Here is a 15271-nt window from a genome sequence, read left to right on the forward strand (position 1 = left end):
AAAAGAAGGGTAAAGTCGATGAAACTCTTTGTTGAAGATTTAGAGAGTAAAGAGCTCAGTTGATTGGACAAAATGCAAGGGTGTGGTTCAGAGAACTGGGCTCTAGTCCTGTTTCTGCCTCACTTTTGCACCTGGGTCTGTTTCGTTGGGTTTCATGGCTTAGCCTCACTTTTTTTATTCTTTTTCTTTTTTAAAGAACAGATCAGTGTGTGTGTCTCTATGGGTAATATGCGTGTATACACATAGGCTATAGTTCTCAGTCACTGCCTCCTAAAGAAATGAAGTGATTTGACATAGGATAACATGGATAAACAGAGTTGATGTCTGATACCCAGATTTTGCCTGTCATTACCAAAAAATTCCAGAACATTAATAAAATCTCAAAGGACTGATTCCGTTTCACCACTGATGTGATTTCCCTCCCACTCTTCGGGAAGGTGCTGGCAAGCTGTGAAGTGGCCCAAATGTGAGCAGCAGAAGGCTGAGGGAGAAAGAGGAAGCTCAAAGGTTCTGCAAATACCTCTTGAAAAATTGAGAGTTGGCTTCACCTTAAACCAAGGGAGTTATTAGGAAATCTGGAATAAGGCCGAAAGGGGGAAATTTCTGATTTCTGAAACACAGCCTCATATAGAATTGTTTTTGACAACTCCAAAGACCTTTTCTCTTGATCTTACTGTCTTTGCAGAGCATTGTGAGGTAACTTTAATGCTTGTTATAGAAGCAACTTTACTAGAGAATCCTTGTCATTTCTTCTAAAAATATGACACAAGGGGAAAAAGCAATGTCCTTGAATAAGTGAGAGTCTAAGAGGAAACAGGGCTGACTTCAGAGAGGAAGTGACTTCTGAGGTGGACCTGAGGACAGAACCTAGAGAAGGACACCCCGGAGCAAGGCGTGCAAACACATAGATGTCTCAGAGGGCACGTCCTGTTTCAGGAACAGTGACAGGTGCAGGAGGCTGGGGCGGAGGGTGTGGGTGGGAAGAGGCAAGTGTCAGCACCAGAGTGTGAAGGGGCTTGAATGCCAGGCTTGGTGTCTGGACTTTGCTGGGTGAATAAGCTGAGGGCCCATGTGGTCAGGTTTGTAATTATAAATATTTGTAATGATTATGGAAGATGAACTAGAGTGAAAAACCTCAGAGATGTGCACAGCTGAAAAAAAAGGAATACAGAAGAGGGTACAATTTGATGAGACAGAAATGACAGTTTTTGGGGGGAAAGAGGAAAGGTAACTTCTAGGTTTCTGACTTGTGTCACTAAGATGATAAAACGTTTGTAATAAAGCAGCAGCAGTTTGGGTGGGGAGGGCAGATAATGAGTTCATTTTGGACATATTTGTATTCTAGGTGCCTGTGGGACATCTTGGAAGGTAATTTATATGCAGCTGGAAATACAGATCTGGAGCTTAGCAGGGTTGTAAGTTGGAAATAGAGATTTGGGAAATCATCCCATTTTGGAAATAATATTAGCAACCTGTGAAGTGATTTTATGTGTGTGTGTGTGTGTGTGTGTGTGTGTGTGTGTGCAGTAGTTGAAACCACAGGAATGGCTGACACTGCCCAGGAATATGTAGTGTGAAGAGAGACCAAGGAGACTCAGTCCTCACGGTAGAAGAGCATGAGTCACGCTCTCTGGGTTTATGTCTTGGTTCTGCCTCTGCACCAGCTGTGGGCCTGGGTGACTTTACTGAACTTCTCTATGTCTGTTTGTGCCTTTGTAAAGCAGGAACAGTAACAGTGCCTAACTCATTGTTTGTGTATTAGATGGTATAAGACACACACACGCTTAGAACCCTGCCTGGCACAGTTTTAGCATACAGTGAGTTGGGGTGCTATTATTTTTTTTGGGGGGGTGCTATTAAGTGAAGGAGCCAGTAAAGAAAATCAGGAAGAGACACAGACGCAGGGTATCAGATGCTGGGGAAGGGGGTTTTTCTAGGAGTGTGTAGTCAACAGGGTCAAATGCTGCAAAGGTCAAGTGAGTTAAAAAAGTCACAGAATTCTGAAAACAAGATGGTTGTGGATATAGGTAAATTGCTAGAGATTGTTTTTTAAGTCAGGAGTCGTCGTCGAGGGAATTCAGGCCTGGTAAACTTAATTTTCTTTGAAGTAGGAAATTAGGCCATCTACCAAAATCCAATAACTTACTTGGAAAGAGTTGAAGAATGTAAGAGAGATTTGGAAAGCTCATGGAATAAATCAGGGGGATAAATAAAGACAAGAAAAAGGACTCCTAAGCAGAGTTCAGCTCTACTCAGAAAATAAACGACACTAATACTTTACAAATAAAAGGCATTTCAACTGTTTCTCCCCATTAGCCCTTTGGATTGATGATCCAGAGTTGACAGAGCCATGATCTGTTTTCCAGCACATGGAGAGAGGCGGTAGAAGACAAAAGCCATGGTGCCATTTCTACCATGACATGGATAATCACGCCCTTCTACCAAATTTGGGGGCAAAATGTCATGAATTTGACATCTCACAGTAGAGCAGGTGAAAAGCCAGAATTCTGGCAGCATTTTCTCTTGTGAAAATCTTTGTATGTTCTGTTCCAAACTAACAGTTGCAGTAGCCTTTTAATTGAAGCAGTAAAACAAGATTTTTGGGAACAGTATGACTCAGATCACATTTATTTTTAGAGCTAGAATTCAGAAAATAATGATGATAATAATACAGTCAGGTGGAGTAGGGGATGGGGCCATTTAGTAAAGTGGGTTGGTGGAGGACACTGAATCCCCATGATTGGAAGCTTTAATTAGCTTTAACAGGTTACTAGAAGACTGTATACCTGAATGGTTTAGTGGTTTTCCCTACTTTCTTCAATTTAAGTCTGAATTTGGCAATACGGAGTTCATGATCTGAGCCACAGTCAACTCCTGGTCATGTTTTTGCTAACTGTATAAAGATCCTCCATCTTTGGCTGCAAAGAATATAATCAGTCTGATTTTGGTGTTGACCATCTGGTGATGTCCACGTGTAGAGTCTTCTCTTGTGTTGTTGGAAGAGGGTGTTCACTATGACCAGTGTGTTCTCTTGGCAAAACTCTATTAGCCTTTGCCCTGCTTCATTCCATACTCCAAGGCCAAATTTGCCTGTTACTCCAGGTGTTTCTTGACTTCCTACTTTTGCATTCCAGTCCCCTATAATAAAAAGGACACGTTTTTTGGGTGTTAGTTCTAAAAGGTCCTGTAGGTCTTCAAAGAACCGTTCAACTTCAGCTTCTTCAGCATTACTGGTTGGGGCATAGGCTTGGATTACCGTGATATTGAATGGTTTGCCTTTGAAACAAACAGAGATCATTCTATCGTTTTTGAGATTTCATCCAAGGACTGCATTTTGGACTCTCTTGTTGACCATGATGGCTACTCCATTTCTTCTAAGGGATTCCTGCCCACAGTAGTAGATATAATGGTCATCTGAGTTAAATTCACCCATTCCAGTCCATTTTAGTTCGCTGATCCCTAGAATGTCGACATTCACTCTTGCCATCTCCTGTTAGACCACTTCCAATTTGCCTTGATTCATGGACCTAACATTCCAGGTTCCTAAGCAATATTGCTTTTTACAGCATCGGACCTTGCTTCTATCACCAGTCACACCCACAACTGGGTGTTGTTTTTGCTTTGGTTCATCCATCCCTTCATTCTTTCTGGAGTTATTTCTCCTCTGATCTCCAGTAGCATATTGGGCACCTACCGACCTGGGGAGTTCCTCTTTCAGTGTCCTATCATTTTGCCTTCTCATACTGTTCATGGGGTTCTCAAGGCAAGAATACTAAAGTGGTTTGCCATTCCCTTCTCCAGTGGACCACATTTAGGTATGACCTAAATCAAATCCCTTATGACTATACAGTGGAAGTGAGAAATAGATTTAAGGGACTAGATCTGATAGAGAGCCTGATGAACTATGGACAGAGGTTCGTGACATTGTGCGGGAGACAGGGATCAAGACCATCCCCAAGGAAAAGAAATCCAAAAAGGCAAAATGGCTGTCTGAGGAGGCCTTACAAATAGCTGTGAAAAGAAGAGAAGCGAAAAGCAAGGGAGAAAAGGAAAGATATTCCCATTTGAATGCAGAGTTCCAAAGAATAGCCAGGAGAGACAAGAAAGCCTTCCTCAGTGATCAATGCAAAGAAATAGAGGAAAACAACAGAATGGGAAAGCCTAGAGATCTCTTCAAGAAAACTAGAGATACCAAGGGAACATTTCATGCAAAGATGGGTTTGATAAAGGACCGAAAGGGTATGGACCTAACAGAAGCAGAAGATATTAAGAAGAGGTGGCAAGAACTTTACAAAAAAAGATCTTCATGACCCAGATAATCACAATGGTGTGATCACTGACCTCGAGCCAGACATCCTGGAATGTGAGGTCAGGTGGGCCTTAGAAAGCATCACTGCGAACAAAGCTAGTGGAGGTGATGGAATTCCAGTTGAGCTATTTCAAATCCTGAAAGATGATGCTGTGAAAGTGCTGTACTCAATGTGCCAGCAAATTTGGAAAACTCAGAAGTGGCCACAGGACTGGAAAAGGTCAGTTTTTATTCCAATCCCTAAGAAAGGCAATCCCAAAGAATGCTCAAACTACCGCACAATTGTACTCATCTCACACGCTAGTAAAGTAATGCTCAAAATTCTGCAAGCCTGGTTCCAGCAATACGTGAACCGAGAACTTCCAGATGTTTAAGCTGGTTTTAGAAAAGGCTGAGGAATCAAGAGATCAAATTGTCAATATCCGCTGGATCATCAAAAAAGCAAGAGTTCCAGAAAAACATCTATTTCTGCTTTATTGACTATGCCAAAGCCTTCGACTGTGTGGATCACAATAAACTGTGGAAAATTCTGAAAGAGATGGGAATACCAGACCACCTGACCTGCCTCTTGAGAAACCTGTATGCAGGTCAGGAAGCAACAGTTAGAACTGGACATGGAACAACAGACTGGTTCCAGATAGGAAAAGGAGTAAGTCAAGACTGTATATTGTCACCCTGCTTATTTAACTTATATGCAGAGTATATCATGAGAAATGCTGGGCTGGAAGAAGCACAAGCTGGAATCAAGACTGCCGGGAGAAATATCAATAACCTCAGATGTGCAGATGACCTCACCCTTATGGCAGAAAGTGAAGAGGAACTAAAAAGCCTCTTGATGAAAGTGAAAGAGGAGAGTGAAAAAGTTGGCTTATTAGCTCAACATTCAGAAAACTAAGATCATGGCATCTGGTCCCATCACTTCATGGCAAATAGATGGGGAGACAGTGGAAACAGTGTCAGACTTTATTTTTTGGGGCCCCCAAATCACTGCAGATGGTGATTGCAGCCATGAAATTAAAAGACACTTACTCCTTGGAAGGAAAGTTATGACCAACCTAGATAGCATATTAAAAGCAGAGACATTACTTTGCCAACAAAGGTTGGTCTGGTCAAGGCTATGGTTTTTCCAGTGGTCATGTATGGATGTGAGAGTTGGACTGTGAAGAAAGCTGAGCACCGTAAAATTGATGCTTTTGAACTGTGGTGTTGGAGAAGACTCTTGAGAGTCCCTTGAACTGCAAGGAGATCCAACCAGTTCATCCTAAAGGAGATCAGTCCTGGGTGTTTATTGGAAGGACTGATGCTGAAGCTGAAACTCCAGTACTTTGGCCACCTGATGTGAAGAGTTGACTCACTGGAAAAGACTGATGCTGGGAGGGATTGGGGGCAGGAGGAGAAGGGGATGACAGAGGATGAGATGGCTGGATGGCATCACCGACTCGATGGGCATGAATTTGAGTAAACTCCAGGAGTTGGTGATAGACAGGGAGGCCTGGCGTGTTGCGATTCATGGGGTCGCAAAGAGTCCGACACGACTGAGCGACTGAGCTGAACTGAACTGGAAGACTGCATAGTATAGAACTAAAGTTGACAAGATCAAAACCATACTTAAGGAAGATGGGTCTTGCGACTGTATGAAAAAGACTAGCTTCTTACCTTGCAGATAAACTAACCCAGGTAATTAAATATTAAGTTATCTGTTGTTTAGAGTATCCTATTGTGTGGTCTGCTGGGTAGGGCATGTGGCCCACGGTGGTTCTAACAGAGTTATCTGTAATGTTCCTATTGAGATTAAACAGAGATGTAAAATACTGGAGAGAACTTTACTAGGGTAAGAGAGAACCCATAAGAGAAACCACAAACGATGACAATATGACCACATCATTTAAGTAAGTATACTTATGTTCATTTTATCTTCCCCTCGCTAAGTTGGACACGACTGAGCGACTTCACTTTCACGCATTGGAGAAGGAAATGGCAACCCACTCCAGTGTTCTTGCCTGGAGAATCCCAGGGATGGGGGAGCCTGGTGGGCTGCCGTCTGTGGGGTCGCACAGAGTCGGACATGACTGAAGCAACTTAGCAGCAGCAGTCAGAAAGTTCAGTTTTAGTGCAATAAAGAGGATAGGAACTGAAGAGAGTCTTTAAAGTGCTGTGACCTGGATCCAGGCATCCTGACTCTGCTGCTTGCATTCTTGACCACTAAGCTATATGCTACTGCTTTAAGAATGATAAAGCACTTTGTAAACAAACAAACTACCAACAAATTAAGATGCCCTAATCTAGGAACTGTTGCCCAGTACTCCATGTTTTTCATAGAGAGAAGCCAGTGAGGATCCCTTGTAGTGATGTTATTTGGTTACCCGACAGGCAAAGGACCCGTTTGCTGAGGCTCTCCCCAAGTACTAAAGGAATAAACAAGGGGTCTGGAAGTGCTCTGGACCTGGAAGTTCTAAAATGCATTGCAGATGATCCATTGCCGCAGTAGTCTGGTGACAGAAACCTAGCTTAGCTGGGCCCGAGTTCTCCAGTCTGTTGCTGCACCAAACATTCAACTACAAAGTACTCCCTACCAGTTGCCTGTGTGTCTTGCTAATACTGTTCCCTCAACAGAGGGCCCTTCTCTGCTCAGGACATTAGAGCTGACCATGAACATTCTGACCTGCAAGATAAACCAGAATGACCTGTTTTCTCATTCCTGCAGGAGATGCTGAACATAAGCCATATATCTGTGGGGATGCAGATTCTGCCTCTACTCTTCTGGATGGAACTGAAGACTACCTCATTCTGGCCTGCGATGGCTTCTACGACACCGTGAACCCTGACGAGGCAGTGAAAGTCGTGTCCGACCACTTGAAGGAGAATAATGGAGACAGCAGTATGGTTGCCCACAAGTTAGTGGCATCAGCTCGTGATGCAGGGTCAAGTGATAACATCACTGTTATTGTGGTTTTCCTGAGGGACATGAACAAAGCTGTAAATGTTAGTGAGGACTCAGATTGGACAGAGAACTCTTTCCAAGGAGGGCAAGAAGCTGGTGGGGATGACAAGGAGAGTCATGGGGAGTGCAAGCGCCCCTGGCCCCAGCACCAGTGCTCTGCCCCTGCCGATCTGGGCTACGAGGGGCGTGTGGATTCTTTCACAGATAGAACCAGCCTGAGCCCAGGGTCCCAAAGCAGTGTGCTGGAAGACCCGGGCTACCTAGATCTCACACAGATAGAAACAAGCAAGCCTCATGGTGCCCAGTTTTTGCCACCAGTTGAGCTGTTTGGTTCTGGTGCACCAAAGAGAGCCAGTCTTATTAATGAGGTAATAATGGAGAAAAAATCAGTTCCATCATCATTGCCTGAATGGAATGGTGCTGGAGAGTTTCTCTCTTCTTTTAATGTGGGTTCAACAGGGCAGCAGGTATGCAGCATGGAGAGTTTGCCTCCTGTTTGTTTTAGGCTGGAAAACGAACAGTTCAAGTTCCTGGGAAAGAGAGTTTCTAGGTTGTCTCACTTATACTACCATTACAGAAAGAGGCGGCATGGATTCAGGTTTAATCTAAAGTTTTATTCTTTTCTCTCTGCTCAAGAGTCTTCCCAGAAAACAGGCATTAGCCTGTCCTCACTTATTCGAAATGGGAAGAGAAATAGGATGTTAAGAAGTTCTCTGCCATGGAGGCAAAATAGCTGGAAAGGATACAGTGAAAACATAGTGAGGAAGCTCAAAAAGAATAACGACACTCCATACCCAGATCTTCCCTGGAGCTTTAAAATATAATCCTTTCTCCCTAAAGTAGGCTAGCTAGCTCTCCCCCAGTAAAGATACCACTATCAGAGTAGAAACAAAGTAGATATTTCTGAAATATGTGTGCTTCATTATAGTGAGCCATGGATGGCTCAACTCTTAAATGTAAATAGATCTCTAGGAAACTCAATACAGTGTTTTCAATCTAATAAAAAACAGTATTGGCGGTTTCACTAGCAAAATTATACCACTGGTCCCTGTGATGTGTCTCTATACCTACATACACCCCCCAAGACCCCGTCACGTCACTAGTGGAGGCTTACGAGTTAAATTATTTCAGTCAGGATATATAGTGCTGAAATCTTGATGCAGGTGAAATTCGGTCTGATGTGCCTAATATATATCTGGAAAACTTAATGCAGAATTAGAGCTAGTTGAGGAATGTTCCTCAAAAGACTGGGGACTATGAGGGAAAGCCTCTCCCTTTTTTTTTGGTAGGTAAAAGACTAAAAGCCATATGGGTTTTAACTGGAGAAAATGAAAGTAGAAAACTAGTGTAAAAATGTCATATTCTCAGACTTGTGAGGTGGTATATAGTCAAAAAGATTCACTAATTTTTTTCCTGTAACATAAAAGACCAACAATGAAAATTTTTTGAATTAAGCATTTCCTAGGGCTGTAGCTATTTGGGAGTTTCATAACCCGTTATGGTGCTTTTGACAGAATTGTTTTTTAGAAGACCGCTGTCAATTGGCTTTAACCTATGATGCTAACGTTTTTCACTGTACCTTCATCTCAGGAATAAAAACTTGTTTAATGGAGATGATTTCAGGTACAAATATACTAGAATCAAGTTGCCATTTTAAAAGAAAATCAAATAGTATTTCTATTTTTTCTGGCTTATTTCTTTTTTTTTAAAGTTCACAGACAGTAAAGGCATATACTACAATAAAATAAGTGGTTCTGGAGAATGAAAAATACTAGTTTTAACTTCTCTACAATTGTTTCCCCTGAGGGAATGAAATAATTGGTATGGAAGAGGCTGAAAGTAACTGCCTAAAGTGAGCCCAGAGGCCAAGTGCAAAGTAGAATGCAGATGACTGCAGCTGAGGTCTGTTTAGTTGAAAATTTGAGTCCTGCATCTTCAGACCAGAGCCAGGACACGTGTTGCTCATTTCAATATTTATTTACATTTGATATTTTGAAATTGTCTGCTTTTTGCCATTTCTGCAGTTTCAAGTAGGAACCATATCTGCAACTAGAGGCAGCAAATAAACTAATAATCAGGTTAATTCAGTGCAGCAGCCTGCTTCTGAGAATCACGAAGTGTCTCTGCAGGATGTTCTGCCCTCTCCCAGTCAGGCGTGGCACCGCCGGCTTCCGCGTGCTGTCGGGAGACACGGGCTGCTCCTGCCGAGAGGTTCACAGAGTGCGATACGTCGACTGCATGTTCCCCAGACTCAGGACGGAGGACTGAGATTCCTGGACTTTAGAAACAGAGGGGGCTGTAGCATATTTTGGGGTGCCAGGGTAGCTATAGCAAATAAATAAAAGATTCACTTCAGCAACAGATTGTTAATCTACAGATTTTATTTTTTAAAATTTGGATGTAAGTAGAGATTTTCAGTATTTTTCTTTTTTGAAGTCATTTCTTTTCTCAAGTCTTGTGAGACATGGCTGAAAAGCAGGGAGCACACATGAATCCAACCATAGTACCAGAGTCTTTTCACCATCCCAAGGCTTTACCCCCATCCATGACCTCACATCTGTCATTTTCTGAAGCCTAGATCATGTTAACAACCCATCAGGTGCAGTGTCAGTTTCAAATCAAATTATCTAGGGAAACAAGAAAACAGGCAGCAGAACATTGGTATATATAATAGTCCAAAGCACTTAGCCAAGTTAAAAAGTTTGTAAAAAGATTCTTCTGTAGTTGTCTATTGCTAATGATTTTGATCAGAATAAAGAAGGTGAAAGAAGGTACAAGTGATAGGTTTTCTTCAGTGGGAAAAATGGTTGGATGAAATTGGGAGTAACAGGTATCTTTAAGGGTCTGAATTTTGTAGGTGTAACTACATAAGCAGTGTTAACTCCATTTCTCATACCAGTAGCCCTCTAGAAAATAAAAGTAGTTCTAGTGTGGTCACATTATAAGCCAATAATGTACAAATTAGCAACTATTCATTTGTTCACAACATGCATATTTATAGAGTAGTTAGGTACCACTTGTAAGGTAAGTCCTTTAAAATTCTATAATACATATTAAAGTAGTGGTTATTGGTCTGACATGCTGCTCTTGGGTCTGTCTATAAACTAGATAAAAAGCAGTGCTTTGTGAAACGCAGTGTTATACCTTAATGCCACTGGTGATAGAAAGTAGCTCCCTTCAGTTCAAATCCTGTGCCCTTATTTGCTGCTTGCTGATGTAAGCAATAAGTACCCCTCTAACTAATGGTATCTACACATTTCTGTAACTTGTACTTAATGATGGTGTATCTGGTGATTGTAAAAATATTAGACAGATATAAAAGTATATAATATATATTAACTGTTAATGCTGAGGTATATAGTCTGTGAATTATGTGTTTTGTACTTCTATTCATTGTGTAATTTAGTGACGGTGGAGAAGATCTACACCCAGTCCTTAAGAGTGGCAGTATCCCTTTTACGATTTAACATGATCTGCATCAATTTGTTTGCTTGCTGAAGTTTTGTTAGAATAGGAAATAGTAAAACAAATATTAAAAAGAGAGTGTAGTACTGGTTAGGGAAACAGACTTCAAGTCGCTGACTGAAGTCACATGAACTCCTTGTACATTCACTGTGAGTTTCAAAGGCAACCGGTCCCTAATTTCCTTTGTTCACTTTCCGGATGTGGACTTTTAAGAGCAATCTAAGGTTAAGTAAAATTACAGCACCCAGCACTGGGGCTGTTAATCCCGTCTAGGTCTGTACTGAAAAGAAGAGTGGAAATACATGTATATATCTTTCCTTTACCTAGAAGTGCCATCCATTGTCCTTGAATTAATGTACAGTTACTGTTGCATTTAATTTAACTAGAAGGATCCTCGAAAGTAACCTTTACCAAGGACAATGTCAGCAATGTCAGTGTCAACCCTGAGTCTGATTCTGACCACATTTATAGTGGTCCACTGTCAACGTGGTGGTATAGTGTCACTGCATCTTCATGCCAACAGCACTCCTTTGTTGGAACACTGTGCCAGTAAGAAGCGCAGCATCCGGTGGGCAGATGAAATGATGCATAAAGAAGTTAAGTGTTTACAGATCAAACTGCTGTGGTTCAGGTACTTCCTTCCCCAGCAAAGGCTTGCTGAGGCTTTGTGAGAAAGTGATCTAAATTATTATTTTAATGTTTAAACATAATTTGTTCACTCAGTGATCATTCTCATGGAAGCAAGGCCATAAAAAAGGAATACTACAGTTTTAACCCTACAATTTAGGAGAATTACTCTTTGGATTGTCAGTTAGCTAAAGAAAGAACATACTTTTTTTTTCACCTTTTAAAATCACGTGATGTTAAAGGACAAGTACCCACTCTTCCCTTCTGACCTGTGAATAATTTAAATGTTTTTTCCCAATAAAACCAAAGTACTGCCAGTATTATGACTATTTTTTGAGACAAATGATACTGTGTTTAAAAAAAATTGGTACTTCCTCTAAGCAGCATTTTATCTTCTATTGTAAAGACTATTTATTGTACTAATTAGAAAATACGAAATAAGATATGGAACTCCAGACTGACACAGCAGTTGTTCTGGAAAAGGAAAATAATAAACTTTGATTTATTAAATAATCTATAGATACATCATTGCTAACTCTTAATATAGGTGCTCTTTGGTGAGAGACAGGCTTTGTTCTCTTGTTCATGATATTTCTCTGCGAAGAATTCTCTATGGAGTTGAGCAAGTGAAGTGAATCATTTCTTACCAAGCCAATTTTATCAATTTATAAACCTTCTCTGCAGCTCACTTTTGAGTTTAGTTGTAATCATGAGTGATCCTTCATATTTTATTCAAAACTGTTCATTCAGGTAAGAAGTATGTTGAAATTTTGCCAATATCTTAATAAAACCCAGCAATTTAAAAACATTGGTCATCTGTCTTTTTGTTCAAAGGAAGGTTACTCAGTTCTAGGATTCAAGTTGATTTTCTCAGAACTGAAAATAAAATCCTGAGGTGGCGATTTTCTAAACTTTAAAGTGGGGATGTTCCATTTATGATTAAAACTCTCCAGAAAGCAGGAATAGAAGGAACATACCTCAACATAATAAAAGGTATATATGACAAACCCACAGCAAGCATCACCCTCAATGGTGAAAAATTGAAAGCATTTCCCCTGAAATCAGGAACAAGACAAGGGTGCCCACTCTCACCACTACTATTCAACATAGTTTTGGAAGTTTTGGCCACAGCAATCAGGGCAGAAAAAGAAGTAAAAGGAATCCAGATAGGAAAAGAAGAAGTGAAACTCTCGCTGTTTGCAGATGACATGATCCTCTACATAGAAAACCCTAAAGACTCTACCAGAAAATTACTAGAGCTAATCAATGAATACAGTAAAGTTGCAGGATATAAAATTAACACACAGAAATCTCTTGCATTCCTATACACTAACAATGAGAAAACAGAAAGAGAAATTAAGGAAACGATACCATTCACCATTGCAACAAAAAGAATAAAATACTTAGGAGTATATCTACCTAAAGAAACAAAAGACCTATACATAGAAAACTATAAAACACTGATGAAAGAAATCAAAGAGGACACAAACAGATGGAGAAACATACTGTGTTCATGGATTGGAAGAATCAATATTGTCAAAATGGCTATACTGCCCAAAACAATCTATAGATTCAATGCAATCCCTATCAAACTACCAACGGTATTTTTCACAGAACTAGAACAAATAATTTCACAATTTGTATGGAAATACAAAACACCTCGAATAGCCAAAGTAATCCTGAGAAAGAAGAATGGAACTGGAGGAATCAATCTGCCTGACTTCAGACTCTACTACAAAGCCACAGTCATCAAGACAGTATGGTACTGGCACAAAGACAGAAATATAGATCAATGGAACAGAATAGAAAGCCCAGAGATAAATCCACAAACCTATGGTCACCTTATCTTCGACAAGGGAGGCAAGGATATACAATGGAAAAAAGATAACCTCTTTAACAAGTGGTGCTGGGAAAACTGGTCAACCACCTGTAAAAGAATGAAACTAGAACACTTTCTAACACCATACACAAAAATAAACTCAAAATGGATTAAAGATCTAAATGTAAGACCAGAAACTATAAAACTCCTAGAGGAGAACATAGGCAAAACACTCTCCGACATAAATCACAGCAGGATCCTCTATGACCCACCTCCCAGAATTTCAGAAATAAAAGCAAAAATAAACAAATGGGACCTAATGAAACTTAAAAGCTTTTGCACAACAAAGGAAACTATAAGCAAGGTGAAAAGACAGCCCTCAGATTGGGAGAAAATAATAGCAAACGAAGCAACAAAGGATTAATCTCAAAAATATACAAGCAACTCCTCCAGCTCAACTCCAGAAAAATAAATGACCCAATCAAAAAATGGGCCAAAGAACTAAACAGACATTTCTCCAAGGAAGACATACAGATGGCTAACAAACACATGAAAAGATGCTCAACGTCACTCATTATCAGAGAAATGCAAATCAAAACCACAATGAGGTACCATTACACGCCAGTCAGGATGGCTGCTATCCAAAAGTCTACAAGCAATAAATGCTGGAGAGGGTGTGGAGAAAAGGGAACCCTCTTACACTGTTGGTGGGAATGCAAATTAGTACAGCCACTATGGAAAACAGTGTGGAGATTTCTTAAAAAGCTGGAAATAGAACTGCCATATGACCCAGCAATCCCACTTCTGGGCATACACACCAAGGAAACCAGATCTGAAAGAGACACGTGCACCCCAATGTTCATCGCAGCACTGTTTATAATAGCCAGGACATGGAAGCAACCCAGATGCCCATCAGCAGACGAATGGATGAGGAAGCTGTGGTACATATACACCATGGAATATTACTCAGCCATTAAAAAGAATTCATTTGAATCAGTTCTAATGAGATGGATGAAACTGGAGCCCATTATACAGAGTGAAGTAAGCCAGAAAGATAAAGACCATTACAATATACTAACACATATATATGGACTTTAGAAAGATGGTAACGATAACCCTATATGCAAAACAGAAAAAGAGACTCAGATGTATAGAACAGACTTGTGGACTCTGGGAGAAGGCGAGGGTGGGATGTTTCAAGAGAACAGCATTGAAACATGTATATTATCTAGGGTGAAGCAGATCACCAGCCCAGGTTGGGTGCATGAGACAAGTGCTCGGGCCTGGTGCACTGGGAAGGCCCAGAGGGATCGGGTGGAGAGGGAGGTGGGAGGGGGGACCAGGATGGGGAATACATGTAAATCCATGGCTAATTCATTTCAATGTATGACAAAAACTACTGTAATGATGTAAAGTCATTAGCCTCCAACTAATAAAAATAAATGGGAAAAAAATAAATAAATAAAGTGGGGATGTTGAAAAAAGTTTGCCAAGTGCTGCTACAATTGTTAGTCCCTTCCCAGAAAAACCAGAAGAGATCTTTCTCATCTTACAGACATTTCCCCCATCAGTTTAATGTTGGGGGTTCATCCTAAAATAGATGAATGAGGAACAGGACCTGTCAGTGGCTAAGTGCTAACTCCTCAAATCTCCAAATTACTTTATTTTTTCTTTTAAAAAAAATTTTTTTTCCATTTATTTTTATTAGTTGGAGGCTAATTACTTTACAACATTGCAGTGGTTTTTGTCATACATTGAAATGAATTAGCCATGGATTTACATGTGTTCCCCATCCCGGTCCCCCCTCCCACCTCCCTCTCCACCCAATCCCTCTGGGTCTTCCCAGTGCACTCCAAATTACTTTAGTCTTCAAACTCTGCATCCAGCCAGAGTTCTCCCTTCTCCCTTGGTCTTTCCCTAAATTTTAGTTTCAAACTGGAAGAAAGGAAACAATCAGGTGAATTGTGGCTCAAAGTCTGTGCAGAGGATTGCTTTACGAGAGTGATAGGAGATAGGACAATGCAGTCGTCCTAATGCAGTCAATATACTGCATTCGTACCTACCTCTTTCCACCATTAAGTCCTAGAAAATCTTTAACTCCTAATCACTT

At 40.7% G+C, this 15271-nt stretch overlaps 2 protein-coding genes across 4 annotated transcripts in view; one reads left to right on the top strand and one right to left on the bottom strand.

Moving 5' to 3' along the window:
• Positions 1-12150, top strand: part of PPM1E (protein phosphatase, Mg2+/Mn2+ dependent 1E) — a 211512-nt gene extending 199362 nt beyond the window's left edge. Inside the window, exon 7 of the mRNA XM_070478551.1 lies at positions 7014-12150. Within this exon, the coding sequence (XP_070334652.1) occupies positions 7014-8074 (1061 nt within the window). The 3' untranslated portion in view covers positions 8075-12150. The remainder of the gene's footprint in view (positions 1-7013) is intronic.
• TRIM37 (tripartite motif containing 37) overlaps positions 1-15271 on the bottom strand; it is a 171726-nt gene that overhangs the window by 14362 nt on the left and 142093 nt on the right. Inside the window, exon 25 of one of the 3 annotated variants that reach the window (XM_070478550.1) lies at positions 9829-9877. The exons of the other annotated variants lie outside the window; for them this stretch is intronic. Coding sequence (XP_070334651.1) covers positions 9874-9877 — 4 coding nt within the window. The 3' untranslated portion in view covers positions 9829-9873. Of the gene's footprint in view, positions 1-9828; positions 9878-15271 lie in introns of those variants that run through there. 3 annotated transcript variants of the gene reach the window in all.

Source organism: Odocoileus virginianus, chromosome 17 (genome assembly GCF_023699985.2).
Source record: "Odocoileus virginianus isolate 20LAN1187 ecotype Illinois chromosome 17, Ovbor_1.2, whole genome shotgun sequence".
Classification (NCBI taxonomy): Eukaryota; Metazoa; Chordata; class Mammalia; order Artiodactyla; family Cervidae; genus Odocoileus; species Odocoileus virginianus.